At 35.4% G+C, this 15,655-nt stretch overlaps 1 protein-coding gene and 1 long non-coding RNA gene across 2 annotated transcripts in view; one reads left to right on the top strand and one right to left on the bottom strand.

Annotated features, from left to right (window-relative positions):
• The window catches only part of LOC142234749 (uncharacterized), an 80,623-nt gene extending 78,985 nt beyond the window's left edge, over positions 1 to 1,638 (bottom strand). Inside the window, exon 1 of the mRNA XM_075305926.1 lies at positions 922 to 1,638. Coding sequence (XP_075162041.1) covers positions 922 to 1,610 — 689 coding nt within the window. The 5' untranslated portion in view covers positions 1,611 to 1,638. The remainder of the gene's footprint in view (positions 1 to 921) is intronic.
• Positions 1,639 to 10,156: 8,518 nt separating this feature from the next.
• Positions 10,157 to 11,070, top strand: LOC142219464 (uncharacterized). The gene is made up of 3 exons (XR_012717589.1): positions 10,157 to 10,493; positions 10,558 to 10,664; positions 10,730 to 11,070. It is a non-coding gene; the product is annotated as an uncharacterized LOC142219464 (long non-coding RNA).
• Positions 11,071 to 15,655: the final 4,585 nt, after the last annotated feature.

Raw genomic sequence — 15,655 nt, 5'->3', positions numbered from 1 at the left:
TTTTGTCAAAAATTTTGTCAAATTTTAATTTCTATAAAAAAAAATTATCAACATTTTATTTATATAAAACATTTTGTCAAAATTTTATTTCTATAGAAAATTTTGTCAAAATTTTATTTCTATAGAAAATTTTGTCAAAATTTTATTCCTATAGAAAATTTATGAAGTTATAGAATTGTAGAGAATATTTTGCAAAATCTAAGAAAACATAAAAAATTCTACACCGAAAAAAAAAACATGCGCGGTTCCAACGATTTTGTCTTTACTTTAACAATTTTAATATTGATTTCGAGCCAAAGAAGCGGAGAATATATGTAAGGACACAATTCTCTTTGAAATTTGCGTTTTGTGTTCTTGCTTCTAGGAAGCAAATTTTGATTTTTCGTTTTTTAATTTTTTTTCATATGCTATCAAAGTCCTTTAAAAACGAGTTAACGAAAACTTTATATTCCAAATTCAAGCTCGACTTCCGGTAGAAATTATTCTATGTTTCAAGTAAAAACGTCTTTAAAATAAAGTGTTGAAAAACATGTCCTATATTTGAACGATTTTTTACTTTGTAGTCACGATGCAAAAAGACAACAAATTTAAAGACAATTTCATTAATTTTAAAGAATTTTTCTTAATTATTAAAGTCAAGTTGACCTTACCCCAAAAAATTTTCTTTCATGTTATGATAAAATCCCTTAATTGTAAGGACAATGCGACTTCACTGAAAAGTCTATCGTCTTTTGGACAAGGAAAAAACTTTATATTAGAGAAATGTGTCTTCTGTGCTAAGCAAAATTTGCATTCGTATTTTAAGGACATGAAATCTTTGGAATCACGACAATATTTTTTTCAGTGTACTAAACTGCCCCCCACACTCCTCGCTAAATCAATTAACGTACAATCTAACAATACTTCCCCTTTCACCATTACCTGTAGATATCTTTCACAGTCCAGTAGTTAACATGAACCATGGTCAATTCCATTATTGCAGCAAATAAATTTTTCACACGAAACAAAAATCCCGTATTACCCACAGATGTCATGGCATTTAATAAACTTAACCGACCATAAGACATTCCCATTGGATTACCAATTATTTGCATAACGGGAGCCACAGGTATATTCGGCCATACCATAGCTACTGGAACATTAAAACGTTCTGCCAAACCAAAGAAAAAGTCTGCATAAACATAACCGAACAACATCAAATCGAATTGATTTCCCGGATTAATCATCAATTCTTGCATATTCGGATCATCCAGCATTTCACCCATAGATCGAATAACTATGTCCATAACGACAAAAGATTTGAACAACCTTTTCAAGCCAGTAGCTCTTGTAGCAGCTATAGCGGCATTCATATCGGTGACACCTGCATCCAATTTTATATGTGTCATACTGGGATGCATCCATTCAGATTTTAAAGGCAACGACGACACAACGGTAACATTATGATTCCTTTCAGACATAACTCTAGCCACTGCCATTTGAATTACCAAATGTGAAGGACTAAATGATGGCAATACCACAAGAATATTCGATGCCCCAATTCCATTGATCTTGGCACATACTATCGTGGCTAATAGAATAATAAACTTCGATAATCGCTGACACAACATCTCGGTATGCGATACCCGAATTTACCAAGTACGTAACGATCTGTTTCGTTAGACGTTTGAATTTGAACTGTCTGATTTGAGTTTTTGTTTTTTTGCACAAACATACTCAAATTTGATTACATAGGGACATAGGGGTGATATCAAATATTATCACAAATTTTTACTGGAAGTCGTTCGTTTACACCAAAAGGCCAGCAAAAGAGAGCCGGAGAGAGACTACCTTTGACAGTTATCAGATAGAGAACTTGCAGGTTTTTGCTAGAAATTTTTTCCCCAGTAAAATCTTGCAAACCATAGCATACGTTTCCAGCTGGTTGTTGATAAAAAAAAAACAAAGCACTAGTACAATGTAAATGTCCCGCAACTGAAATTGGGGGTAAAAAAACAGGATCCGTAAATAGTTACTGCATGCCGTTCGAGTACTTTTCAGCCGATTTATGCAGAGTAAGAGAGTGAGAGAGAGAAAATGAAGAACGACTGTCGGATTTTGTTATGGGAAGTTCAGAATTCCTGCATATTAGCATCGGCTGGCGATACTTCGCAAAATTAAAACCGATTCAAACTCGTCTATACTAGAGATGTACACGTGAGTACTATTTTACTCACACACACACACACTAACGCATGTTATTTTGGGTTCGAAAAACACCCATGAGTGGAACATTTTTATTCACGCCTAGGTATAGTGGTAGCCCCCCAATACTTCAGGCTCACTTAGACTAGGTTAAAATGGCAGCCCTATTTATTTTCAGGCTCACTTAAACTATTCAATCCTTTGTGACACCACAGTGGTGAACTTCTGTTTTATCACTGAGTGCTTCCTCATTCCATGTTCAGCTAGATGACAAAGTATTTCCTTTTTATAGTCGAGTCCGAACGGCGATACACATTGCAGTGAAACCACTTAGAGAAGCTTTGAAACACTCAGAAATAATTGGAATTGGCCGAACCTGTATGCAAGGCGGACATGTTATCCTTTGCATCGGAGTGGCTCCCTTAATCACGCACACAATATTTTTTTCTGATTCAATCACGAAATTAATTGATCCAATTAATTTTTTAATTGAAATGTCTTCAATCACAGAAATGATAGTCTCAATAAAAAAATTAATTGACAGTCAATTAAAAAATTAATTGATACTATTAATTTGTGTCATTGATTTTTATTTTAATTAAAAAAATTGTTGATTCAATTAAATTTTTAATTGAATAATTTTTAAAATTCAATTAAGATCTTAATTGTAAAAATGTTCGAGAAATTTTTTACTGTGGTCTTGCTCAGGACTAGAAGTGTGCACGTGACACGAAATTGTCGTGACTCATAAAAATGAGCGTGATTAACAAACCAAAATGTCGTGCGTGAGCGTGAGTCATGGAAATAATATCTTCGTGAGTGTGCGTTAGTAACGAATTACACTCACGAAAATATTCCTGCTCAGCAACATAAAACGCTTAAGATTTAAATTCAATTACAATTCTAGTGACACCTGGGATGTTAAGGGTTTAATAACACTCCCGATTTTAATAATGCTCATGTTTTCAGACACTTTTCAGACACTTCGGTAAGGTAAATTAATCATAAAATTATTCGTGAGTCACGATATTTTTCGTGAGTCACGATATTTTTCGTGAGTCACGATATTTTTCGTGAGTCACAGTATTTTTCGTGAGCCACGACGTTTTCGTGCGTGAGTGTGCGTGAGTACAAATTTTCTTTTCGTGAGTGTGCGTGAGTATGATTTTTCAATCGTGAGTGTGCGTGAGTAAACTATTACTTACGTGCACACCTCTACTCAGGACCATAAGAAGCGCCGTGACTGTGAAGACTCATCATGAAGCTCACGCCCATTCACGATGTTGCCATCAGCGTGAGTCATGAAACTTTTCGTAAGTCACAACAATTTCGTGTCAAGTTCACATCTATTGGGATTAACCATAATTTTTTCTCAGTGTAGGCCATTTTAAATTTGTTTCTTTTTTCCCCATTTTTGATGGCAGCCATGGTAAGAGGGAGAGGTCAATGCACATTGCATCCAGACTAATAACGATTTCTGTTCGCAATTTAATTTCCGAAATGAAACTACAATTTGTGACCCATATTCAATTTTCCGATTTTTTAAGAATTCGCAGATACTCCCGGTTTCACTATATTTAACATTAAAATAACCACCAATTTCCTTTTTGATAACTCTATTCTAATATACTCATTACCCATAAGTCTATGGCTATTCATCTACTTTTGAGCGCTATGAATATGGTCCCCATGAAAATTAGCCCCAAAACTCAAATGAAATAGAATCCAAAAAAAAGTTATGGAACGCCAGGAGGGACTTAATTTTATTTTCGGGTCCTAATTGAATTATGACAATAAACTTCCATATATAAAATGAGAATAAACCCCAATTTTTGGAAACTCTATTCTGATCGACTCATTACCACGGTTACCATTCGAGCCAAAAGTAATCTACCAAAATTTGGGAAAAATTTTACCAAAAAGCTACAAAAAATCTTATTTTTCAAAATTAAATTTCGATAGAAAATTTCACTAAAATTTTATTTCTATAGAAAATTTTGCCAAGATTTTATTTATGTAGAAAATTTTGTCAAAATTTTATTTCTATAAAACCATTTTGTCAAAATTTTATTTATATAGATTTTTTTTCAAATTTTATTTCTATAGAAAATTTTACTGAAATGCTATTTCTATTGAAAATTTTTTCAAAATTTTATTTCTGTCGAAAATTTTGTCAAGATGTTATTTCTATAGAAGTTTTTTCAAAACTTTATTTCTAAAGATAATTTTTTTTTCGAAATTTTATTTCTTTAGAAAATTTTGTCAAAATTCTATTTCTATAGAATTTTTTTTCAAAATTTTATTTCCATAGAAAATGTTTTCAAAATTGTATTCCTGTATTATTCCTATATAAAAATTTTATTTCTATAGATAATTTTGTCAAAATTGTATTTCTATACAAACTTTTACTAAAATTTTATTTCTGTTGAAAAATTTTTTCAAAATTTCATTTCTATAGAAACTTACTAAAATTTTATTTCTATTGAAAATTTTTTGAGAATTTTATTCCTATAGAAAATTTTATCAAAATTTTATTTCTATAGAAAATGTTATCAAAATTTTATTTTTATAAAAACTTTTACTAAAATTTTATTTCTGTTGAAGAATTTTTCAATATTGTATACCTATAGAAAATTTTTCTATAAAAAAATAGTCAACATTTTATTTCTATAAAAAATTGGTAAAATTTTACTCATATAGAAACTTTTGCTAAAATTTTATTTCTATTGATTTTTTTTTTTTTTTTGATTCCTATAGAAAATTTTGTCACACTTTTATTTATATAAAGATGTTCTCAAAATTTTATTTCTATAGAAAATTTTGTTACAATCTTATTTCTATAAAAAAATGTCAAAATTGTATTTCTATAATTATTTTATTTCTATTGAATTTTTTTTTCAAAATTTTTTCCTATAGAAAATTTTTTCAATTTTTTTTCTATAGAAACTTTTACTAAAATTTAATTTCTATTGAATTTTTTTTCAAAATTTTATTTCCATAGAAAATGTTTTCAAAATTGTATTCCTGTATTATTCCTATATCAAAATTTTATTTCGATTAAAAATTTTGTCAAAATTTTATTTCTATAGAAACTTCTACTAAAATTTTATTTCTGTTGAAAGTTTTTTGTCAAAATTGTATACCAATAGAAAATTTTGGCAAAATTTTATTTTATAAAGAATTTTTTTCAAAATTTTATTTCCATAGAAAATGTTTTTAAAATTTTATCCTTATTCCTATATCAAAATTTATTTCTGTAGAAAAATTTGTCAAAATTTTATTTTAAATAAACTTTTACTAAATTTTATTTCTGTCGACAATTTTTTCAAAATTGTATACCTATAGAAAATGTTGTCAAAGTTTTATTTCTAAAAAAAGTGTCAACATTTTACTTCTATAGAAACTTTTACTAAAATTTTATTTCTGTTGAAAATTTTTTCAAAATTTTATTCCTATAGAAAATTTTGTCAAAATTTTATTTCTATTGTTGTTTTTGATCTCAGCTTAAAGCCATGCATTGACTAAACTACAAGTGTAGCTTAACCAACAGAGGAAAAGTATGATTGTCAAATTTATTTGGGCAAAGCCCTATAGACTGCAAGATGGTTGGATGTACAGCTGTTTCGGAATTACCACATTCCTCATCAGCATCCTCTACTTGCAGCAAAACTAGGAGTACAATTAGTAGTATAGTCACGTGTGAAAAAGTTGATTGAAATCGATTCAGATTTAGATATAGCTCCCATATATATCTTTCGCCCGATATGGACTAATATGGTCCTAGAAGCCAGAGTTTTGGCCCAATTTGTTTGAAATTTTGCACTAAGAGTACAATTAGTATTGCAGTTAAGTGTGCAAAATTTGATTGAAATCGGTTCAGATTTATATATAGCTCCCATATATAGCTTTCGCCCGATTTACACTCATATGACCACAGAGGCCAATTGTTTACTCCGATTTAGTTGAAATTTTGCACAGGGAGTAGAATTAGAATTGTAGCTATGCGTGCCAATTTGGTTGAAATCTATTCAGATTTAGATATAGCTCCCATATATATGTTTTTCTGATTTTGACAAAAATGGTCAAAATACCAACATTTTCCTTGTAAAATCGCCACTGCTTAGTCGAAAAGTTGTAAGAATGACGCTTATTATCCTAAACTTCTAATACATAAAGGGTGATTCTTTTGAGGTTAGGATTTTCATGCATTAGTATTTGACAGATCACGTGGGATTTCAGACATGGTGTCAAAGAGAAAGATGCTCAGTATGCTTTGACATTTCATCATGAATAGACTTACTAACGAGCAACGCTTGCAAATCATTGAATTTTATTACCTAGAAAAGTTGGCAGAAAATCCGCTTTTTAATCGACAAATTTTGTTCAGCGATGAGGCTCATTTCTGGTTGAATGGCTACGTAAATAAGCAAAATTGCCGCATTTGGAGTGAAGAGCAACCAGAAGCCGTTCAAGAACTGCCCATGCATCCCGAAAAATGCACTGTTTGGTGTGGTTTGTACGCTGGTGGAATCATTGGACCGTATTTTTTCAAAGATGCTGTTGGACGCAACGTTACGGTGAATGGCGATCGCTATCGTTCGATGCTAACAAACTTTTTGTTGCCAAAAATGGAAGAACTGAACTTGGTTGACATGTGGTTTCAACAAGATGGCGCTACATGCCACACAGCTCGCGATTCTATGGCCATTTTGAGGGAAAACTTCGGAGAACAATTCATCTCAAGAAATGGACCGGTAAGTTGGCCACCAAGATCATGCGATTTGACGCCTTTAGACTATTTTTTGTGGGGCTACGTCAAGTCTAAAGTCTACAGAAATAAGCCAGCAACTATTCCAGCTTTGGAAGACAACATTTCCGAAGAAATTCGGGCTATTCCGGCCGAAATGCTCGAAAAAGTTGCCCAAAATTGGACTTTCCGAATGGACCACCTAAGACGCAGCCGCGGTCAACATTTAAATGAAATTATCTTCAAAAAGTAAATGTCATGGACCAATCTAACGTTTCAAATAAAGAACCGATGAGATTTTGCAAATTTTAGGCGTTTTTTTTTTTTTTTAAAAGTTATCAAGCTCTTAACAAATCACCCTTTATATATCGAGCGATAAATCATAAATAAACTTTTGCGAAGTTTCCTTAAAATTGCTTCAGATTTAAATGTTTCCCATATTTTTTTTTACTAACATTGTGTTACACCCTAGTGCATTAGCCGACTTAAATTTTGAGTCTATAGATTTTGTAAAAGTCTATCAAATTCTGTCCAAATCGAGTGATATTTAAATGTATGTATTTTTGGGACAAACCTTTATATATAGCCCCCAACCCATTTGACGGATGTGATATGGTATATAAAATTTAGATCTACAAAGTGGTGCAGGGTACAATATAGTCGGCCCCGCCCGACTTTAGACTTTCCTTACTTGTTTATTTTTGGCTTAGGGGACATCAGGTGGTTAGACTTGGCGTGACGATATAGTTTTAGTAGTAAATTTTGTTTATAGTTGAGTACGAATATAAGAGGGGATAGGGTTTAATCACACGTGGATTTTGATCACAACGGTTTTGTTTTGGATTTTCTTTTTTTTAACTTTCAGATTTTAAATGTGGTATTCGTTACCTTTTTCTACTTGGCAATGCTTATGTTGGCTAAATGATGGTTGGCATCGGCTACTCCCCACACTAAATCTCACAGCGTGGAGTTTTCACCTAACCTAGTGCCTCGTGGTCGAAATGTAACCATAGATGGCACTGCAGCTCAGTTCGCCTTAATAAAGATTCTCCAGTCAATGGGTGTCTCACTTTATTGAAAAAACCATGTGTTTTTCAATACATCTTTTGTGCAACGAAGTTCCTGCTCAATTGGAAGAAATAAACAAAATTGGAAAATTTTAGACAAATTACTGAGTTAAGGTGAGTACTAAGTTCGAGTTTTTTCACTAAAGTGAAAACTAAATCATTAAAAAAAGGCATAAAATTATACATATTTGTTGCATATTTTATTATAACTTGATGGGGAATAGCCCAAAGCAAGTTTTCACAAAGTTTGTATTCCTTAAAAAGTATTATTAAAGAAAAGTAATCGTGAAAAAATGGCGATTTTAGCGGCTAAACTCGAACTTAATACTCACCTTTAAGGTGAGTACTATGTTCGGTTTTTTCACCAAAACACTAAATTAAAAGTACAAAAATATATATGAAGACGATTATATTTTTATCAAGTCTTGTCAAATAGTGGATGGAAAATATACAAGGAATTAATTGTGATGCATTTTATATTTCTGAACTAATTAATTTAAAAAAGTAACCGTGAAAACTGGCTGGCTTTCAGCTTGAAAACGGAACATAGTACTCAGCTTTAACTCAAAATAGTTTATAATACTCGTAATATGTAAGTGAAAATAAAAAATGAAATAAAACTTGAAGGAAGTCACTAAATGTATATCTCTATGCCCAAAACTAAAATTATGGCTTCTACGTTCTTGGAAACATTAAAAAGCTGACCGATGAAAATATGAAAAATTAAATCAACAATTTAGAGAAATCAATAAATTTAAATCTCTTTGCAGAAAACTAAAATCTTTGGATGCTACATTTTTGTAATTTTTTTTTAAATTTTTTTCCAGAAACATTGCAAAGTGCAACCAATTAAAATTGCTATCAACAACTTTTGGATGAAAATGTGCATCACATCGTCAGTTTAAGTTACATCCTATTATCAGTTTAAAATGGATATTTTGTGAACTCCTTCTGCTGAATATCTATTCTAACACGCGGTCCAGCACGTTCCCAATTTCCCAAAATGCCCCATATTAATTAATTTTAATGCAGTTTTATGACACCAACAGGAAGGAAATCGAATTATGTATGTATGCAAAAGTATTTACAAATATTTTTTAAATATATTTAAAGTTTTGTTGTTTTGTACTTATTTGTTCATATGTTTTATTAGTTGTCAATTAGTATTGTAGAGTAGTGTATTATTATATCCCTGCCAACATTTTTTGAATTTGACGGCGCTTCTGAGAATCCCCACCTCGTCGAAAACAATCGTATACGACATCCAAAACTCGTCGGAATTGTGCCGTCACTATTGAGAAGTTGTACCACGCCAAGTTACTACAAAAAGATATCGCATGACTGCAATTATTAGGTGCCTTTTTTAATAAACTTAGAACGACGCCAATAAGAGCTCCTTCAAACAATCAGAAAAAGTGCATTTTAAGATAGTTGTAAATGAATCATTGTGGTCAAGTAAAACACGATTGTTTAGATGTTTACATTTAACATAATTTTAACATAATGTTTTTCATTAATAATAGAATAATGTTGATTTACAAGTGGTAAGTTACATGTTGCAGCGTTTATCAGCCAGTGTTTTTATTCTCAATGGAGGCAGCGTGTCTGTAAAATATCTGAAAAAAATCACATTATTCCATTTGGAAAATCAAAAATTTTTCACCAATATACCTTTTACAATTTTAAGCGAAATAACTATGTTTTCAGCACTTCATTATCGATTTTATTTAAATAAATTATAAGAAGCTAGTTGCGCTTGGCGTTTCACAAAATATAAAATGGCTCTTCTAACAATAATAGGGCTGTTTTCTTTTAACACTGGATGCAGCATTTGTATGGGCTATCCAGAAAATCGTTGCACTGGTGTTCTATCCAGAACATCTCATCAGTGCAAGTCGAGTCGGTGTTACCAGATTGCATCTTGATAAAGTGACGCTTTTTAGATTCACAATAGCAGTTTATTGTGACTAATTTATCGAATATCATGAAATTCAAAGTGATACAGTGTCATGAATAATCGCAGCAGTACATATTTATAACTATTTGAGCATTTCATACATTAAAAATTTAAGATTTCACTTGTTTTCTGTGATTGTTTTTAAACAGCTGATGACAGTGTTGCATATTTTTTGGAGATGTCCTGGATAAACGAGTACTCCCAATAAACACAGGATGAGCGTTTTTCAAATGCAACAACTTTTCAGTTTGAGGGTAAATATAATTTTCAACATAAATTCAACTTGACTTGATATAGCCCATCTTCAATACATCTTCAAATTGTTTGCGAATTACTTCCAATTTGCCAAAATGTTGACGAAATCTTTGAAAAGGTGTTGAAGATAATATGAGAAAACTTTGACAAAACACTACCCTAAAATGCAACGAAAAAACCATGTGGTTTTCAATACTTATTTGTGCAACGAAGTTCGTGGTCTTGCAAGAAATTAAAAAAATGGAAAATTTTAGACAAATAACCAAATAGTTTATAAAAATAGGTAAGTGAAAATAAAAAATGAAATAAAACTTTAAGGAAGTCACTAAATGTATATCTCTTTGCAGAAAACTAAAATCTTTAGATGCTACGTTCTTGAAAACATTAAAAAGCTGACCGATGAAAAGATGGTGGACAATTAACTGGAACTGCTTCAAATAGTTTATAATAATTGGTACGTCAATATGAAAAATTTAATCAACACTTTAGAGAAGTCACTAAATTTAAATCTCTTTGCAGAAAACTAAAATCTTTGGATGCTACATTCTTGCAAACATTAAGAAGCTGACCAATGAAAAATGAGTGGCTTATCGACAAGAAAAAGTTTCCAGAAACATTACAAGTGCAACCAATTAAAATTGTTGTAAACAACAAATTGTTGAAATCAACAACTTCTGGATGAAAATGTGCATCACATCGTCAGTTTAATTCATATGCTATTATCAGTTTAAAATGGATATTTTGTGAATTCCTTTTGCTGGAAATCAATTCTAACACGCGGTCCAGTACGTTCCTAATTTCAAATTGCCCGCAGGTTAATAAATTTTAATGCTGTTTTATGACACCAAAAGGAAGGAAATCGAATTATCAATGCAAAAGTGTTTACTAATAATCCCACGGCGGCGGGTTCTACGCACCGGATTGACCCGATGGATACCAGCCATCGGCCAGCGGCTGCCACCTCAGTGTACGTGTTGTCTCGTCCATTTTTTCGTGTTGGAGAAGGTGCATCCCGGGGAGCCTTCTCCGCCTGCTTTTGGTCCGAGCCGGGATAGAGGAAAACCCCGGACCATGGTACTGTGCCGTCTGCCGAAATCGAATTCACCATCGCTCGGTTTCGGTGAGGTGTAACCGGTGCATGGAATGGGTGCACTTCCGGAATTGCTCCGGCCTAACATCGCTGCGGGAGTATAGTCAAACTGACTTCGTGGCAGGATGCTGTGCCAATGACAGCAGCAGTGGGTCATCTGATTATGTGACCCCACCGACTTCTCCCGCACAACAATATTCTCCGCCGCAGCATCTTACACCGAATATTGTTGTACCAGTTCCGGAGAGTGCATCATTTTTGCAATTTAATTGCAACGGGCTCCGTGGTAAGATTAGTGAGATCGTAGACTTTATGAATCGGAAAAGGATAAGGGTCGCGGCGATCCAGGAAACAAAGCTGAATCCCACCTGCAGCCTACGACATTGTGATGGGTACAATGTCCTACGGAAGGATCGCACAAGAAATGGAGGTGGTGGCCTGGCTTTCATATTACACCGTTCCGTGCAGTATAGACCTATCACGCTTGTGCTAGACACTAATGACCCGTACATGGAATGTATGGGGGTAGCAGTTAAGTGTGGGGCTGCCGAGATAGAGCTATACAATGTGTACATACCGCCGGTTGGTAGCTGTGCTCCTGGTTATAGCCCAAACATTGAGTGGTTGTTGAGCGGGCATAACCGATTGGTTCTAGGAGATTTTAATGCCCACCATGAACTTTGGCATTCTCTCCTGGGTAATGACCAGAGGGGCATAGCTTTGGCAGAGCAGATAGACGACTCCACATTTTGCACGGTGAACGAAGAGGCCCCCACGAGAATTATGGGTGACTGCAGCAGTTCGCCAGACTTATCGTTAGCATCGCCTGGTCTGATAAATGACGTCTCCTGGCAACCCGTCATTTCATTGGGTTCGGACCACCTCCCCATAATTCTCACCATCAACCGACCCTCCGATTTCATAACCTCTGAACGCCGGACGTTTATTAATCAAAAGAAAGCCAACTGGGAAGGCTTCAGAGAATACACCGATCGCCGCTTCAGTGAGCTCCCGTCCCCCTCACATGTTCATGTTGCCCAGAGGGAGTTCCGGGACATCATCAACGCAGCAGCCGCTCGCTTCATACCCGCTGGTCGAATTGCCCAGGTGAGGCCCAACTTCCCAGCCGAAGCGGCGGGACTCGCAGACGAGCGTGATGAACGCCGTCGTGCTAACCCTGCTGATCCTAGAATCAGAGAACTAAATCTAGAGATTAGTAAGATAGTCGACGAGCACAAGCGGAACACTTGGTTAGAGCACCTGAAGCAATGTAACTTAGGAACAGGAACTGGTAAATTGTGGTCAACAGTTAGAGCCCTCTCGAACCCCTCCACAAGGGATGATGGGATTTCAGTCACATTTGGCGACGTGACTGTGACTGATCCGAAGAGGTGCGCCAAATACTTCAACCGACAGTTTGTCGAGCATCCCGAGAGTGATAGAGCGAAAAGGAGAGCCACCCGTCGTGTACGTGGTCTCCGAGCCGATGACACACCACAATTTACTGCAGCCGAAGTTACCAATGTCATCAACAGCGCGAAACCATCTAAGGCGCTGGGCCCTGACGGAATTTCAATGCTAATGCTGAAGCATCTGGGAATACTGGGAGTTGAGTACCTGACCAGACTCGTCAATCTGTCTTTGGAATCACACATTATACCCGATGTCTGGAAAATGGGAAGGGTGATTCCACTACTGAAACCGGGCAAAGATTCGAGCAAAGGTGAATCGTACAGACCGATATCCCTTCTGTCGCCAGTAGCCAAGACACTTGAGGCATTACTCCTCCCCAGCCTTGTGGAGAATTTTCCAGCTGCCCACCATCAACATGGATTCCGTAAGGTACATAGTACGACAACAGCCTTACATGCCATTTCGACACATATTAATAAGGGACTTAACCAGCCCAGGCCGTGTCACAGGACGGTCCTCGTGGCGCTTGACCTATCGAAAGCATTCGATACGGTCAACCATGCCACATTATTTGAGGACATCGAGAATACGTCCCTACCGGCAGGAGCGAAGCGTTGGGTGCTGAATTATATGTGTGGACGCCAGTCGTACGTGGAATTCAGGGACAGAAAGTCAAGACCGCGTAGAGTTAAACAGGGAGTTCCCCAAGGTGGGGTGATATCTCCGGCACTGTTTAACCTCTACATGTCCTCGATTCCACCCCCTCCTGACGGCGTCGAGATTGTATCATATGCGGATGACTGTACAATCTTGGCATCTGGGCCCAATGTTGATGACATTTGCGATCGGTTGAACGTCTACATAGCTAATCTTACCAGTTATTTCACTGCGAGAAACTTGAGGATATCCCCCACCAAATCCTCAGCCACACTATTTACTACATGGACGGCAGAAGTGCGCAGGCAGTTGAATATCAGAGTCGATGGAGTAATAATTCCGACCACAAATTACCCCAAGATTCTTGGGGTCACATTCGACAGCCTTTTTAGGTCATCTGCCCATGCCACTGCAATTTGTAATAAGCTCCGTGGTAGAAACAAGGTCCTCAAGTCACTAGCCGGCAGTACTTGGGGTGCGGACAAAGAAACCTTGCTAACTACTTATAAGGCAATTGGCCGGTCAGTGGTAAACTATGCAGCGCCAGTGTGGACACCGCAGACCAGTGATACGCAGTGGAATAACATACAAACCTGCCAGAACGCTGCTCTTAGAACTGCGACTGGGTGTCTCCGCAGCACACCCCTGGATCACCTTTATGTGGAGACAAAGATCATCCCTGTGCGAAGACACAACTACATGTTGTCAAAGCAGTATCTCCTGGGTTGTTATCGCAGTAATCATCCAAACCACCATCTTATGGATACACAACCACCACCCAGGAACGTAAGGGTTGATATACATAATCTAGAGCGCGAGATCCAGCGCTATAAAAGAGAGCCTCTAGATCAAGCAGCGTACCAGGCAGGTTTGAACAGGATTCATGAGGATACTGTAGCTGAAGCGGTGAGAAGCTACAAGGTTAATCCTGTTCTTGGAGTCCGACCACCGCCCATAGCACCGGAGGAAAGAGACCTCCCACGGCAGACTAGGGTAGTTTTGGCCCAATTAAGATCAGGCAAGTGCAGCCGCCTCAATTCCTACTTATCGGTGATTGATAGCAGCGTAGCTGACGTTTGTCCAATTTGCAACCAAGGGCCACACGACACGCGTCATCTTTTCTCTTGCCCAGCCAAACCAACCCGACTTACCACCAGATCACTCTGGACACACCCCATCTTAGTCGCAGAGTTCCTTGATCTGCCAACAAGCTGATGTACCAAGCGTATAACATGAAATGGATGAGATCACAATAAACTGTTACAACAACAACAACAACAACAACAACAACTAATAATGTTTAAGATATTTAAAGTTTTGTTGTTTGTTTGTTTTTTTTTTTTTGTTCTTATTTGTTGATATGTTTAATAAGATTATTATTTATCAATTGGTATTGTAGTGTATTATGTACACTGTTAGAAAAATATGTTTTTCATATGTTCCGATATAAACAAAATGTGTTTCGGGCACAATTTTAAACCACAATATATTTAAGTGCGAACATGTAATTTTCCTAAACTAACACTAAATGTTTGGGACATCTATGTTAATATGTTAGAATATATTATGTTTGGGGCATGAATGTTTCATAAAAATCATATGTGTGAATATAAACATATATAAATTTACAAATTTCGACTAAACATACATATGTTGTGATATTTTATTCAAAGCGACAGAGAGAGTATAGAGAGAAATAGAGATGGAAACCGGGAGAGTTGACGAAAGATATCAATATAACACAGCAAAAGAGTCAAAAGAGAACAATTTCTGTGAAACCGCTTGTATGTTGTTTCGGAAAACTGTTTTACGATAAGGCCAAAAATTTGATATGTTTAAGTCTAAATATTATTTAATTTGAATAAAGAGAATATACATTCTGAACCAAGAGAATAGACATTTGAAAAACAAACAGCCTATGTTTTCGCCTTGAGAGCAGCATTTTATGTATGTGTGGACATGTGTTTTGTTTATCATTTTGGCATTATGGGCACAATTTTTTTCTTGGTTCGTTAAAAGAAATCAGGGGTCTTCATAAAAATAACGAAAGGGCACTATACTCTTTTTAGAGTTGGGACAGTAAAATGAAATAAGGAGGAAATAGTGAAAAATTACACAGTAAAATGTTAAAAAACAAACTTTAGTTCCTCTTTATTAAAAAGTAGTCCATGAGGAGTTGACGGACACCATCAAATATAAAAGCGGGCATTAAGTTCGAGTTTTACAGCTAATACAATTTAAAAAGTTTATTTTCTTTAAAATGAATTATTAAAGAAAAATAAAAG

This window comes from Haematobia irritans, chromosome 1 (assembly GCF_050003625.1).
Source record: "Haematobia irritans isolate KBUSLIRL chromosome 1, ASM5000362v1, whole genome shotgun sequence".
NCBI classification, from domain to species: Eukaryota; Metazoa; Arthropoda; class Insecta; order Diptera; family Muscidae; genus Haematobia; species Haematobia irritans.
This window is presented reverse-complemented; position numbering and strand designations above follow the sequence as displayed.